Source organism: Morus notabilis, unplaced genomic scaffold, assembly GCF_000414095.1.
Source record: "Morus notabilis unplaced genomic scaffold, ASM41409v2 Scaffold283, whole genome shotgun sequence".
Classification (NCBI taxonomy): domain Eukaryota; kingdom Viridiplantae; phylum Streptophyta; class Magnoliopsida; order Rosales; family Moraceae; genus Morus; species Morus notabilis.
The window spans coordinates 215692-232301 of NW_010360513.1; the positions used below are offsets into that span (position 1 = coordinate 215692).

The following is a 16610-nucleotide window of genomic DNA, read 5'->3' on the forward strand; positions in this document are numbered from 1 at the left end:
TTTTTTTTTTTTTTTTTGTTTGGCCAATATTCATCGTCTTAGCGGAGAATGATGTGGTTGCAGGATCCTTGGAGATGTGTTTATGGGGGTATATCACACTGTGTTTGACTATGGTGATCTCAAAGTGGGTTTTGCTGAAGCTGCTTAGAGGCGTCTGCCCAATGCTTTCGTCTGTTTTATCGTGTCCTTGGAGACTTATTAAGTAGGTTGGGCATGTTATAGATGGGATTATAAAACAATGCATAAGATGCGACTCCCTAAATGGTGGTTTACCAAAATTATGTATTTATGTGTCATGAAGATGACTATGTCATGTAAATATTTTCCTTTCCGTTGAGAACCTTAAACGCCCAAAGGTTGAACGTAGACGCAATAAGGACTTGCTGAGAAGTCAAAACTCAATATAATCAAAGAAATTATGTGCTCATCAAGACCCAGCTTATTTCTGATATTTTAGTCGTTTACAAAACTTTCTGGACATAGAAATTGCTATATTGGCATGGTATGTGAATGTTCCGTGTGAAATGCTCAATTTCCTGAACTTCTTTTTCACATCACCTTTTAGGTTCTTAAGCTTTCCTCATACTTCTTTTAACGTAATTGAGCTAATCTTCACAATAGGGTATCTTTGATGTGATGAGATAAAATGGATCAAATAAAATTTGAAATGCTACTTTTATGGTGCCTATATCAAAATTTACAGGGTATTCATTTTTCTATTTTTTCTTGCAAACTTCGAACCATACCGCCCTTTACGATGGAGCGGTGTTATTGTGGTGCATGTGGAAATCTACAAACAGATGGATGAACAAAATTGCAAAAGACGAATTAAAGCCGTTTCAAAAACACCCTTGCTTCCAAATAAAAGTACTTGTACTCCAATACTTTGGTTCAAGTGCAAAAACTGCAAATGATGCACAGTACAAATACACCAAGGAAAACGTAAAATACAGGCCAGTTTGACTATAAGGGCATAAAAGGAACACCCAATTGCAAAGGGACTCTCCTATCTTCTACTTTTCTTCATCACTATCATTGCCAAAAACCGAGGCAACAGCTTTTTTCGGCTTCTTTGCAGCACTACCAAATGATATCTGTACAGCCAGGGCACAAGATTATGTTGTTATGTTAGATGGAGGGCATGGTGTACAGCAACCAGAACCAACTGTGTTACTAAGTTGCCATAATTAACATTCTTAACCGCTAACAGAGTTCACTAGCAGTAATAGAAAAACTCAAATTAACTGGTGTCAAGTACTGTTTGAAAGTAAATGTAGCTTAAAAAATAAGATTTGGCTTAAACTTGTGCTTTCAAGTTCACGTTGAGTTTATATTAAGATTAAGATCCTTCAACGGTGTACCTTGGAAGTGCTACTTTTCGAAGAAAACCCGAACTTTAAAGCCTTCCTTTGATCCTGATCTCCAAGTACAGATGCACTTCTTGCTTCAGCCGAAACTGGAGCAGAACTAGATTCCTCTTGTTGCTGTTGCAGCTGCTGCTGCTTGCGGGCATCGGCCCTATTAGGTATTAACACAAACAACACGATAATAAGGCAATGCAGCCAAAAAGGAAAGGATGATTAAGAAGAATATGAAAAAACCCTCCAACAACAAACGAAAAAAGATACAAATAGGACAGGGAAATGAGCAAAAAATTTGATACATTTGAGCAAACTTAGCCATCTCTCTCTCTTGACGTTGCTGTTCTCGTTTCTGGCGATCATCTCGACTGCTTGCACCATGCATTTCTCTCATTTCTTTAAAACGCTGCAACCCCATTCAAGAAAATTGCAGATTTTCAGACAAAAAGAGAGGGCACAACATGGTCAACACTATTTGCAACGGGTCAAATGCAGTCACTCACCTTTCTGTGGTTGTGATCGTATGAGCTAAGGTGCGCTTCAAATTCCATTGCTAACTTGTACTGTTTGTTGCAGAGGTCACAATAAAACACCTTGTGTATCTCTTTCACCTCACTTTGAATTTTCTGCTCACGTTCTGCTAAGACCTGGATTTTCATAATGTGCAACGAAGCAGGCAATAGAAGCCACCAGGTAATAAAAACTGCAGGAAATTCTCAAGAACTTCCAGAGTTGATGGTCCCCTATGATATATCATTGCCGTCAAAAGACACGCATATATGCTATATGCTGCCTTCTGATATTAGATTTGGATTCCAGAAAAAGGAAAGCATCAACCCCATTATTATCTAATAGTTTAATTATCTAATAGTTTAAGTGCTTATTGCCACTAAAATCAAAAGCATACCTCCCGCTTCTTCGCATGTTCCTTGGTCTCTTCTACCTCAACATCAAGTTTTCTTCGCTGAATATTTTCTTCTGAAGTAAAATAGTCATCTTCTTCTTGCTTTCCAACCCCTAATTTTGCATCTCTAATCCCAGATCTTATTGGTTCAATTATCCCTATACATACAACATATAATTATAAGCAAGATATGGAAAAACTCATGCATAAGACATCCATATCCATATAGCGTATCAAGCTGCAAATTAGAGAAGAATCAATGTAAATTTTCTCAAAAAGTACATTTCACATGCAGAAGCCCAACTTTGATAAGTTTTTCATACATAATATACATGAATTATCCACAAACAAGGAAAAGGAACAAAAAAAATTAAGCAGCAGCACCACAGCTCAGATGCTCTGCCATAGCTATAAGGTTAAGGATATTGAGTTCTAAAATAGAGGATGAAGTTTCACAACATCCTTACGATTCAGTATTTCAAACAGCTTGGGGAAATAAGAGTTCAAAGCTAAATAGTTGGAAAGAAAATTGTGGATGAAAAAGAAAATAAGCTTACATTTAACCTACGAAAGCAGCTCATTGAGATAACAGTAAAAGGAGGTCAGTCTTGGAACTCGAAAATCATCCACAATGATGACCATAATGCATCAGAAGTTGAAAAAGACTTCTCCATTAAGAAAAGACTGGCTGTTCGACTTATATGCAAGTCTATGCATGTACAGTACAAAGCAATTGAATTAGCAATATAACATACCTTGCTCGTCCTTCCCAAGACCTTTTCCTTTCCACCCCATTTTCTGCAGAAGCCTATATCCGACATTAGATGAATTCAACTGTTTATCTAATGATGCTTGTTCCACATTATCCAGGTCTACATTTTCGGTTGGCCTGTGGTTGCTCGGTAAGCGAAATTCCTCAGCCAAATCTTCAATAAGTGATTCCTCATATGCCTGAACCACATGAATAGCTGGTAGTTATAAAATACTGTCCAAAAAAATAATGATTGCAAATTATATGCATTCATATAAGTTTGCCATAAATATGACCCAGACTTTCAGCAAGCATCCAGACATACATTCAATAGATTATCTTGATTGGAAGGAACGTAGTCATACGGTTTCTTGGATTAGCAGACTAAAGCCACTTGAATGACAAACCAAACGATATACATATCCATCCAAGACAAACACAAGGAATAAACAGAGCTATGGGCTACCTGCTCCTTGTCGTAGTGCTGTTTGTCTCTGATGCCCGTCTCTTGTCTGCCATTGTACCAGCGGCGATCCATATTGTCACGCCTAAATTATAATCAAATCAAGTAGGATATATAACTTTATAATGATGGGCAAAGTCAACCATAAGTTCAGAACAAATGGGTGAATTGCAAGTAAACATGAATTAAATTCTTAGACCCATACAATTTAATAGCAGCAGCTACCACAATTTGATTCCTTTCACAAAATTTACTCGCAGGCACATTAAGTTCATGATTATTACTTCAGTTCATACCCAAAAATAAAATAAAATAAAACAAGAACAAAAATATAACATTTTTGTTCTGAAAATTCAATTACCCAGGCTCACTCAAAAATCCGTAAGAGCAAAATCTACACTTTATGAAAACAAGTTTAAGGTGACTAAAAATTCTGTCAGTAACCCCATATCCAATTCTTCTTTTCACATTCACATTCTTCTTTTCACATATTATATATATGTAACGTTTCACAGCAACCTGACTAGAATACACAGAAACCCTAGACCATCTTCAAAGATGGTTTCAGTTGCTGAGACAGTTTATTAACACAATTCCCCGAAATGGGTTTCCAAGGAAACGAGAAATTCCAACTGAGAAAAGAGTTTTAGTGTACAATCTAAGCATAAAAAAAGGAACAAAATTTAACGAACCAATCAAGCATAAACCCAGTTAATGTCTTTCAATTGGGTAAGGAAATCACGCAAAAGAAAATAATTTCGAACATGGAAATTCTAATCGAACCGGCCACAGATAAAAGTAGATCTGGAGAGCCGTTCTTAGCGAGGGGAAAAAAAATTATGCTTGATTTTGGATAATTAGCAATTGAAAAGAACAAAAAAAAAAGCAGTTACTTAAGAGAAGAAAAAGGCGAAGATTGGTTGAAAATAGAAAGAGAAATACAGAAACCTTGGGACAAAGAGAGAAAGCCACTTCTTCTGCTGCCTGAGGATCTCGAACTCGCGCGATTTGTCACTAATGGCGTTTTAGTTCGAAGGACTATGTTTCGTTTTTGTCAACGACAAGAAGCTATATATATATTTATATATATATATATTTTTTTTTCTCATATATATATATATATATATTATATATATATATTAGAAAACAACGACAAGAAGCTTTAAGAAGCATAACCCGGTGGCTGGTACTACAGTTTTCATGGACCGGTTCATTGAGGGCAGTACACCTGACCCAGTGTGACCCGAATGCCAACTCAGTAAATTGTGACCATGGATGACAAGTGTAAATGGTCCTCAAATTTTATTTGTAATCTCACTTTAGTCTGTAACATTTTAAACGTCTCAAATTTAACTTTAATCTACCGGTTTGTTTAAGTATAGTCCTTTTTTATGAGTTGGGTGTTAAAAAAAGGACATAATGATCTTTTCAAAGACTTCTTTCTTTTCTTTATGTGATGCTCTCTTTTCTCCTTTAGCACCGGAGTCCGATGCCACCCCTTGACTAGCCGTTGGACCCCTGGCCTTAATTAAGTCCCATGGCAATGACCATAATGGAGATGGATGACTTGGCAGGGGATGGAAGGGAGGTGTTGAATTTTTGGTGGACCATGCTATATGCGTCTGAACTTTGACATTACTGCAACTATGAGATCTCGCTCTTCTCACTACGGTGGTCATAGATGGATGGGTGCTCAGTGTGATGGTGGAATCGAGTCGATTTTCACTGGAGCCATGTTGGTGTCTTCAGGTGGTGTCACTTGGATCCTCACCAATCTGTCCTCTAGGATATTATTCTTTGGTTTATTGACGGTGCTCTTATTTGCATAGTTAGGGACTTTAGTTTTTTTTTTTTTTTTTTTTTTTTTTTTTTTTTTTTTTTAAAAAAAAGTTTTTTTTTTTTTTTTTTTTTTTAGTTTTTATTTTGATATAACAAAGGTAATGTCAATTCAACCGTTTTAATTTTTATGTCTTCATTGTGTGATAATGAAAGTTGTCGCCTCACTCTTCTATAATGAAGTAAATGCAGTCCACTATGTTTAATCCTATATAGTGTTGTGAGTGACCTAGTATTTTGGGTCTTTTAGTCTCTGTTCGACTGGTTTTATTCATTGACTATAGTAGTTTTGTCAAATAAGTTTTTATCGTGCTCAATTATTAATGTATCAAGTAGGTTTTTCCCTTTGGTTTTAGTACTCGTATTCATCTTTACGTCTTATTCGTCTTTATTAGTGGATTCACTATTGGCCTATGATTAAACACCCATATATACAGTGGTTATTTGGGACTATATCAAAGTGTCTATTGATTTATTTATTAAATATATTTCTTCTATTAAAAAAATAAAAATTAAGATTTCAGTATTCTAATAGCCAAGCAAGCATGACGCAACACTCGATCTCTTTCTGGCGAGAGGAGACCTCATGTAAAAAGACTATGTTCTAGGAGTTTTGGCCATTTCTGAAGTTTTGATTATTGAAATTTGAAATTGCATTAAAAAAAAAAAAAAACCAAACAAAACATACAGAAATCTCGGCTCAATCATGAGGAGCTAAAAAGTAAAAATACATCTGTTGACGGTGACGTTCCGACAACTCGTAGTTACCTCTCCAAAAACACTCACGGCTCAATGAAAGATGAAAACTGAAAAATAATGTAAAGGAGACAACAACTTTATAGTGGTTCGGTAATAATTCTTTGCCTAATCCACTTGTGCATGCATTAGTCTTTCAACCGGTTACAAACTCCTTTCTTTGCAATCAAATGGTGTCTAACCCTTTTCTGGGTTTTATTGGCTCTATTTATAGGCCTTTACATGTGAATGTGTATTCTCCGTTCCCAAGGAGGAAGCCATCCTCCGTCCTCGGTAATCGTGAGAGTAGGTGGGTTTTCATGATGACTATACCGGGAAATGCGGCTGATCCTTCCTATCTGCCGCCTGACCCTCTGACTTTTACAGTAGCAGTCGAATCAGCACTCCACTCCTCGAGTTGACAAGACAGCTGGTGGAGAGAGACGAGAGTGATACCCCGGCGCCGTGGCCTCCGGGTGCTAAGTTATCGCGCCCGGCGCCCCTTCCCGCACATGATCTCTCGGCGTAGATAATGACGTTCCCTCGGCGCCAGCGACAGATCTTCTGCGAGCACTCCTCGGTGTCTGTTATTCAAGAGGATGGCCGATCTCTCGACCATGGTGTAACAACATCCTTTGGGGTAACAACCCAATTCTCATCAGAACACAACCATTTACAAGGGTCCACTTAACTGCCTCGTGAGCTATAACATTCAAATCGCGAGGCATCCAGAAAAAAAAAAAAGCTACAAGCATCGATTCTAGTTGATTCGGGTATAGGTGTTGTCTAGTAACCCTGTTGTATATAGTATGGGAAGGATTTTCCAAATTGTTACCAAAAATATCAATTTATATGGTATTAAACTGTGATTTTTTAAAACTAAAAGGTTACTATAAAAATAAAAGTAATAGATTGAAATTTTTTTAGAGGTACCTCTAAACTAATTAAAAATGAAGATTAAACCATTTAGTTTTATATAATCAGCTTTTTATGTCGGAACGCTTGTGTGAACACTTATGTGTCTCTTAATTTTTATCGTAATTTAAAGATAAATGATATTAGACATTTTTAAAAGTGATAATTTAATTAATTTTTTATTTTTTCGTCTCTTGTCTTTTTAAATGAAAAGTGAAAAAAAAAGTCGGATTCTCAAGATTTTTTTTTATTTTCCGGAAATAGAGGGCTTGTTCTTTTGGAGTTTAACTTGAGTATAATTCTTGAGTTGAATTTGAGTTATAACTTGAGTTGAACTTGTGACTTGAGTTTGTGTTTGGTTGTGTACATTTGAGTTATGGTTTGAGATAATAATATTTTTGAGTTTGTGTTTGAGTGAGTCAAAACTTGAATTTATATTTAGATAGTATTTTAATAAAAACTCAATGCTGATGAAAAATTTTAATAGGATATATGGGTCAGGTTTTATTCGTCTTTTCGTTGTCAACGCATAGAAAAAAAATCATCTCAATCAAAATTAAAAGGAAAAAGTTATAGCATTTTTAAGAATAGAAAAAATAATATTCATAAATTTGAGTTCGAGTTTCTGAACTCGAGTTTAAGGAGAAACTTAGGGGTGGCAATTCGTGCCACGTGTCGTATTTTGATCGTTTTCTTTTTTTAAATTTATAGTCAACCCGAACACGACCCGTGACATGAAATTTTTTAAAAACCGCAACACGAACACGACACGACCACTTTACGAGTTGACACGAAACGACTCGAAAATGACCCGTGACACAAAATTGACCCGTGAATCCGAAATTGACACGAAAATTGTATACTTTTATTTAGTTTTTTACATATTAGAAATAACTTAAAATTCATAACACACTAAATTACAATAACATCCATTGAAATTAAGCAAATAATAGTATAAGATTTTGAGTATAACTATCATGATATCACAAGTTCATAATAAAATTTAAAATATGAAATGAAAAATATATATGTATTTTTTAGTTTTTTACGAGTTTCGTGTCGTGTTCGGGTTAGGCGGGTCCAACGCGAATTGACCCGTGTTTTTCGTGTCAATTTCAGGTCGACCCGATTTTGACCCAAACATCTTTTTTCTCAACCCTAACCTGCAAAATTCGTGTCGTTTTTGAGTTGTGTCGTCGTGTTGTGACCCATATTACCGGCCCTATGGAAACTTGAACTCGAGTTTTAGTCCTAAACTCGAGTTTGAACTTGAGTTTAAACTCGAGTTTAAACTTAAAAGAACATGAACTCGAATAAAGTTGTAACTTAAGTTGTATTTTTTTTAAGTTTTTCACTCAAAAGAACAAGCCTTCGATATTCTCAAATGATGCTTAAAGACCCTAAAAAAAGTGTTGCTTAAAGAAACTAAGGGCTTGTTCTTTTAGAGTTTAACTTGAGTATAATTCTTGAGTTAAATTTGAGTTATAACTTGAGTTGAACTTGTAACTTGAGTTTGTGTTTGGTTGTGTACATTTGAGTTATGGTTTGAGATAAGAATATTTTTGAATTTGTGTTTGAGTGAGTCAAAACTTGAATTTATATTTAGATAGTATTTTAATAAAAACTCAATGCTAATGAAAAATTTTAATAGGGTATATGGGTCGGGTTTTATTCGTCTTTTCGTTGTCAACGCATAGAAAAAAAATCATCTCAATTAGAATTAAAACGAAAACGTTATAGCATTTTTAAGAATAGAAAATATACTATTCATTAATTTGAGTTCGAGTTTCTGAACTCGAGTTTAAGGGAAAACTTGAACTCGAGTTTTAGTCATAAACTCGAGTTTGAACTCGAGTTTAAACTCGAGTTTAAACTTAAAAAAATATGAACTCGAATAAAGTTGTAACTCGAGTTGTATTTTTTTAAGTTTTTCACTAAAAAAAAACAAGCCTTAAGGGTGCGTTCGTTTGGCACACAAAACTCGAGTTAGCCTAATTCAGATTGAATTTTGAGCCTAATATCACGTTCGGTAATTCAAACTCAGACTCAAAACTCGAGTTTGAACTCGAGTAATAAAACATCAACTACCCCCTGATATTCCTTTAACTCGAGTCTGTCTTCTACAGTGCAGATTCTCTGCGCATACCTGCTTTTCACATGCCTTGTTACCGTTGCTTGCCATTCATTGTCGTTTCCAAGGTTTGCTGCTTGGCTCACGAGAAAGGGCCCCTCTCCGGTTCTCGCCCTTCGCTTCCCTCATCTCCCATCTGTTTCTAAAAGCAAATATTAAAGCAAAAATAATACCAAAGTACGCAATAATAGGCATCCCTTTAAATTTTATTTTTATTTTTTATTTTTATGGTTAAGGATACAAGTAACACGAAATTTTTAGATGTGTATGATAGAAGAATAACCGAATGAATGATATAAGAAGGTTTTTTTGGTACGTTTGTTTGACTGTATTAGAGTACGGTATTGTATAATAATATAATAATATAATATTTAGTGTGACTATTGTATTATATAATTTAATACAGATCTTAAATTAATACAGTTATATCATATTATTAAATACGTCTCATTTAGCATATTGCATTGTAGTATTTTATAGTAGATCAATGATTCATGTCGGGATTGTGCACGATTAGAGGTCCGGGTCGGGTTAACATAAAATTATTACAAAATTTAGGGGGCACAATGCAATTTTTATATTTATTAAAAATTATATTTTGACCCCAAAACTTTTGTAAAATTACATTTTGACCCCATAATTTTTATAACATTAAAATTTGACTCTAAAATTTTATAAAATTTCATTTTGACTGCAAAACTTTTGAGGAATTATATTTTGACCCTAAATTTTTTTAAAAATTGCATTTAACCCCAAATTTATTAAAATTTTACATTTTGACTCCTTATACAATACATTATGACACAAAACACAGTATTGTATTATGATAATACGACACAATACAATATATCTTATACAATACAATATAATACAAGCTACTAAATATGGCCTTATATTATACTGAATTCCTCTTTGGAGAATTGCACTTTTTTATTTTCCTCACTCACAGACAACGTTCCTTTTTATCTTTGCAATTTGAGTCTTTGACAAAGGTGAAGAGGAAGAAATTAGACAAGCACTTTTTTCCTTGAAGGACTACAATTTAGTCGTACAATTAATTCAAGAATACCATATATATTATATATAGACCAAAGCATATTCATACTCTGGTTTGATGAGCAGAAATGGATGAATTGAAAAATTATTCTGGTTAAAATTTGGATTAACTAACAATACTTTCCAATATAATCTAGTATTGTACCAAACAAAGACTAAACCGTATTAGCTACTTAATAGCCTATTAATGCTGTTTACTTCGTAATGATCACAAACTGGTTTTTCAACTCATAGTATAATGCCAATTGCCAAAGGAGATCACGTATAGTTTCATAATGACATATAAAATTTTAAAACCGTCATAAGTAGTACTTTTATTAAGATCTTCCTGTTGCCAGTCATTTGGCCGGTGATAAGGCCATAAAATCTTTTTTTTAAGGTGTCATAAAATCTTTTTGGCAACGGTTTAGGGCAAGTTTAACATTGTTGTACTGTTGAAAATTTTTATTGTTGTTGTATTGTTTGTTAGAAGTTGTTGTAACTAGAAGTATGTAGGTGCTTGGTAAATGTTTTTCTCAGAGTTGTTGCGAATACATGTAAACTATGTATAAATTTACTGTGAAAATGTATAATGATTAAAATAGATATATTTTAGCACACATTTTTTTAGTTAGTTTTATTTATATTTTTAATGTCAATATTCATAATATATTTACACAAAAATATATAATTTTAATTTATTATTTAAAATATTTCTACAAAAATACATCAATAAAGTTCTTATTTATTGTTGTTATTTTTAAACATTTTGTCAATTATTAAAAATATTTGAGTAAAGTTTAGCATAGTATACTTATTAAATATTTTCAATTTTTAAATTAATATTTAAAACATGTATATTGTTTTAAATTTAGTATGAAAAATTAATAAAATGGGTAGATAGAAAATTAAGTTTTATTATTAAGGTTATTTTAGTAAATTTAGACATTAACAGCAGAAGCAGCTGTGCAAAAGCAACTCTTGACATGCTTCTCAAATTTTATTGTTTGACAGCTGTTTTTAGATGCTGCTAGATAAAAGAAAAATTTACCAAACACTCTAGTGCTGTTTTTAGAAGCTGCTAGATAAAAATAGAATTTATCAAACACTCTGGCCTGCTATAATTTCTTTTAAAAAAAGAAGTTGAAAACAACCTCTAAAAATGATGCCAAACAGGCCTTTATATACATTCAATTAGTTCCACCGAGTCGACAGGGTACTGTAGAAAATTTATTTCATGAGGATCTATATGCCGCATGAAAATAGTAAAACGGAAAAAAAAAAATGCCAATTAACTGCTTGTAGAATTATTGACTTGATCATATATTATTAAGTCCTCTGCTTGTAAAAGTTCTGTGGCCATTCGTTTCGCTAGTTCAAATTATAATTTAAATTTTTGCTATAATGTTTTTTATCATAAAAACTTAAATTCAATTTTTTTTTTCTGCTACAGTGTTTTCTCTCGCATAAATTTATTTATTTTTAACTCAAATGAGTAAAACGAATGTAGCTAATTTATAAAGTATAGAAAATCAAGAATAATCAAGAAATGAGGGTCAGCAAAGCATGTAGGCTTTGAGGTGACCAAATACATAATTAATTAACTAATACAGCTTTCAATTGTATAAAAAGGCCACTAATACAGCTAAATAATATAAAGCATACACATGGTTGGAATTCAAATATACCACATCATCGCATATAATAAGTAGATTGTTAGTACAAGGTGCTTAATTGGTAGGTCAAGAGTATTGAAGTAGAAGATTTTCCAAGCTGATAAGCACTAGCCATTCTAGATCCACCTTTTTCCCACATACATATCCAAGATCAATCTAGCTTTTTCTTTCAATTGTTAACCACTATCCTGTCAAATGTTTGTTGTTTTAATTTTTTTTTTTAAAGAGTGTTGGATAATAAAATCATTTTGTGTAGACCAAAAATCACTAAATTTAGTGCTTAAATGTTGATATAAATCAATTACCATACAACCCCGTGTTTCTAGTTTTATCCATGATTCTGATCTTCTCATATGGTATTTGACATATTTTAATACACAAAAAAAAAAACCAATATTGTGATTAAGCAAAGCTTGATATATAAGTGGTGATTAGTGAATTGAAAATTATGGAAAGTATGTTAAGGGTGAGCAAAAGAGAATAGAAGTTTCATGAATTAAAGTAGGTATGCCAAACTCTAATTAGGTGTTTGGTATGAGGATTCGTGTCATGATTCATGATTTGCTACAGTATTTTCTCTCACAAAAAATACACATAAATAAAAAATGATTCTAAATCATAATTCTGAATCCGTGAACTAAAAGTACACACTCTTATTATTGTTAGCAAAAAAGTGTAAGATACCTTAAAGGTAGACAGCTTGCATGCAAACTCTTCATGAATAAAATTATTATTTGTGAAGAAGGAAGCACGATTTCAAACATATCTTTTCATGCTCCAATTAAAAGAAGCTCTGTCACACTTAAGAGAATTGGCAAAAAATAAACTACATTATAATACGAGTGCGCATCAATTCCCTTCTGTGGTATGGTACCAATTCATGAACCAAATCATTACACAAAAATAAAAGAAAATATATTAGGCCACTCTTTTGACTACCTACCATTTTTGGAACAGTCTTTACTGTCCCACCTCTAATTTCTTTATTAGAAATGTATATCTGTGTGCATTTATGTGTATATATGCTTTCTAATCTGAAAACTATACATACATTTTATATGCTGTCTAATCCATTAAGGATTTTTAAAATACAAAGAAGCTTCGAATAGCATGTTAATAATATCGTACTTTGTTTTCACAAGTCAGGGAATCATCAATGATGAATTACATATTTTGTAGTGTTGTTTTTGTTATTAGTGGTTGTGGATTTCACTTACTGGTATAGATTCATATTCGACTTTATATTAAGGTCCGGAGTACTTCAAATCCTCCCAATTTCGAATTAAGGGGAAAAAACATTTTTGTAAAAATTAATATATAAACCAAATATTAAGAACTATAGTCTAATTAAAGCAAATCTATCCTAAAAAAAATAAAGAAATATATTCATAGACTCTAAATAGTCTAAAGCAAATATATAAATACACTACATATATACAAAAACACATGATGTAACTATCATTCTATCTAGCTATGTACAATATATTTTTAGTCTGAATTAATAATAATAATAATAATAATAAAAAGTCATTTAGAAGAGTTATAGTAATGCCAAGAAGATCATGGGAGGAGAATACAATCAACTAGAAAAGGCATAATTTTACGGTAAAATTCAAAAGAAAACTCTATTGATCAACAATAAACATTTTTTAATCGTTAAATTTTAATCACGTTTACATATATATAATATCCTTTTCTTTTTGTGAATGGTATAATATTTCTTTTCACCGTGTCTTAACATAACCAGGCAATGTATAAGTGTCGTCCAATTATTTTTCCGCTATATGGATGTATTAAATCTATAGTGAAAGTTCCAATACAATTGCCTTAAAGGTGAAGAAAGTGCAAAGGAAAGACAAGCAGGGCAAACAGTGACTTGTCAAAACTGAACGATCATGAAGAGTTGTTGAAGAGTTAGCCAAAATATCAAAAAAGAAATCAACGGACGAGAACAAATGTGCTTTTGCATCATGTGGTTTCCTAACATTATTGCTCTCTTACCATGCAATTTCTTGTGATCACTACCAAACATACCTTTAAGGATTCCATCGCAACACAAGCCTACCTTAACCCCTATATATACATCACCATCATTGCTATTTTTTTATAACTCTCCAAGAGAAAGAGTTAAGAGAGAGAGAGAGATTAGTAGTGCTACAATTATTTTTACAACAAAAGCTAATTTCTTCTCATAATTTGAACATGGGAGGCAACAACAACAGCAGCAGGCAAAAGAAGGGCTCTTCTTTCTTTAGCTTGTTCAGGTTCAAGAGGAACCGCAGAGTCGACGACTACGCGGTGGAGGACATGAGGAGAGTGTGGCCTAGCGACGAGGACAGAGGTAGGTGGGTGGCGGAGCCCGGTATTGATAGGAAGGCTGAAGCTTTCATTGCCAAAATCCACAAGAACATGAACACTGCCACTGATTTCGAGCGCAAAACTATCACCATTCCTACTGCGGCGGCTGCTGCGTCAAAGGCTTGATTGATTGATGGTGTCTAATAGATATTAGAGTATTTGATCAGTTATTTTGTAATTTGTTCATATTATGTCATATAGTACTCGTTTCTGGTTTGTGTATTGGAATAAAAGATTTGTCCTTTTGTTATATTGTATTCTTGAACCATATTTTTGTATTCAGCAATGTGAAGTCTGCAATATCTCTGGATATATAGGCCCTGTTTGTTACCGTTTTCAATCTCATTTTTCACATTTTTCGAAGTAAAAAATTGAAAACACGTTTGTAAAACGCGTTTGGCGAAAATTTTTTTAAAAAACAAAAACAAAATCGTTTTTGTCGTTTTGTGAAATTTTGAAAACGTAAAAAAGTTGTTTTCATTTTCTCGTTTTCGTTTTCTGAAAACGGATTTCATATTTTCTTTTTCATTTTCTTCTCTCTCTTCTCCACTGCCCACCACCCCCGACTGCACCCACCCACTCTGACATCGTGATCTGGTTTCTGAACGGTCATCTTCTCCAGCGACGGCGTTCTTCTTGCTCGCAAACGGTTGTCAGAATGGCGATCTTAAACGACAGCTGAACGAGAAGATCGCGAGGAGATTCTGACCTGGATCGCGAGGAGATCGCGACAACGGCTCCAGATTGTGAGAGATGTCGCCGGAGATTCCCTCACTCGGTGGCTATCGTCAGTCGTCGAAAGCCGCCGCCGTTACTAATCGTGGCTGCATCTGATTTACGAAGAGAGAAGAATGGGCGGGGAGAGAGAGAGAGAGAGAGAGAGAGAGAGAGATGCGGGAGATGAAGGAGCACATCTCCGACTGCCCACCCAACCCCCCACCATCAACACCGGGGCATCACCATCAACACCGCCACCGTCGAGTACGACTGCGAACCGCCACTACGCCCCCGTGGACTGCCCCGGCCACGCCGACTACGTCAAGAACATGATCACCGGCGCCGCTTAGATGGATGGCGCGATTCTCGTCATCTCCGGGGCCGACGGCCCCATGCCGCAGACGAAGGAGCACATCTTGCTCGCCAAGCAAGTCGGCGTCCCGAACATGGTCGTCTTCTTGAACAAGCAGGACCAGGTTGACGACGAGGAGCTTCTCCAACTGGTCGAATTGGAGGTCAGAGATCTTCTCTCCTCCTACGAATTTCCCGGCGACGAGGTTCCGATGGTCTCCGGCTCCGCATTGTTGGGAATAAAACTACCAAACGCATTTTAGAAATAATTCCAAAATGAAAATGAAAACGTTTTCATTTCTATTTTCATACAGAAAACAAAATCATTTTGGAACCAATTCTAAACGCACCCATAGTTTTGATCAGTTTCTAAACAAAACTATCTGAGTCTGAAAATGGCACCAATGTTATTTTATTTTGTGAGCCAATTACAAAAGCAAGAGCTAGAAAAAGTGTGTTCGGAGAGGACATTTTGTAAGAGAAATTCGGATTTGGGAGGATGAAAAGAATATAGAAAGTAAGAAGAGGGTTTGAGGCGTATAGAAATACTTTCCTTTAAGGTTTTATTTGCCCTCACTTCTCAAAGTTTGCTAATGAGTTTTAATGGCAAATTACCCCCAAGATACAACAAACCCTTGAACACAATATCCAGCAAAAATATTGAGTTCCAGAACAATAATAATATATGTATTTTCTGAATGCATTAATTAAAGATAGGGATGTATCCATCCTTTTTAAACATTACAACCTTTCACATAAATATACCTTTTCCAATTTGAAGGTTATCTTTTATATGCTGATGCAGCTATAACAATAGTTATTTCTATTGTTAATAAGTACTTAGATATATGAGAAAACATATCACAAATGGATGCAATGGTTCAAGACCTTTTCAGATCACTAAAACACACGAAACACGTTTTCTGGTAGCAATTTGCGCTGCAGCGGATGACATTCACGCTGTAGCGCTTGGGCTTCACAAAATAGACCCGAGAGGTCTGTTTTGTGCAGGCTGCAGCGTCCAAGAGGCGCGCTGCAGCGCGTCCGTGCGCTGCAGCGCACGCTGCTGTGCGCTGTAGCGCTCGGGCATTACAAAACAGACCCGAGAGGTCTGTTTTGTGCGCGCTGCAGCGCGCGCTTGTGCGCGCCTGTTCTTCCCGAATGTGTTTTAGGCCAATTTTTGTGATATCAAAATTGAGAGATATATTACAATCTCTCTAACAATCCCCCACTAGATTGTAATATTTCTCCAGAATTAACAACGATAAACACATACATACATGAAGGTATCTTTCAATTTTAACCTTTACTTAGTGACTATACTTCAAAGTATTCACAAGACAATAGTGTGCTTTGCATTAAACTTTGTCTCTTAAG

The 16610-nt window shown here is 34.6% G+C and overlaps 3 protein-coding genes across 3 annotated transcripts in view; 2 read left to right on the top strand and 1 right to left on the bottom strand.

The window, feature by feature from the left end:
• LOC21405462 (aspartic proteinase) overlaps nucleotides 1-431 on the top strand; it is a 7379-nt gene extending 6948 nt beyond the window's left edge. Inside the window, exon 14 of the mRNA XM_024164665.1 lies at nucleotides 64-431. Coding sequence (XP_024020433.1) covers nucleotides 64-148 — 85 coding nt within the window. The 3' untranslated portion in view covers nucleotides 149-431. The remainder of the gene's footprint in view (nucleotides 1-63) is intronic.
• A 383-nt stretch (nucleotides 432-814) lies between these two features.
• Nucleotides 815-4527, bottom strand: LOC21405463 (G patch domain-containing protein 8). Its single transcript, XM_010096602.2, has 8 exons — nucleotides 4428-4527; nucleotides 3483-3564; nucleotides 3021-3216; nucleotides 2269-2423; nucleotides 1865-2008; nucleotides 1664-1767; nucleotides 1362-1518; nucleotides 815-1094 (listed from the first exon to the last, which is right to left on the bottom strand). Exons 2-8 carry the CDS (start codon nucleotides 3552-3554, stop codon nucleotides 1014-1016), a joined length of 909 nt encoding a protein of 302 aa, XP_010094904.1. The 5' UTR covers nucleotides 3555-3564; nucleotides 4428-4527; the 3' UTR covers nucleotides 815-1013.
• A 9404-nt stretch (nucleotides 4528-13931) lies between these two features.
• On the top strand, nucleotides 13932-14415 carry LOC21405464. The gene has a single exon (XM_010096603.2). The coding sequence runs from the start codon at nucleotides 14010-14012 to the stop codon at nucleotides 14289-14291; it is 282 nt and encodes a 93-aa protein (XP_010094905.1). The 5' UTR covers nucleotides 13932-14009; the 3' UTR covers nucleotides 14292-14415.
• Nucleotides 14416-16610: the final 2195 nt, after the last annotated feature.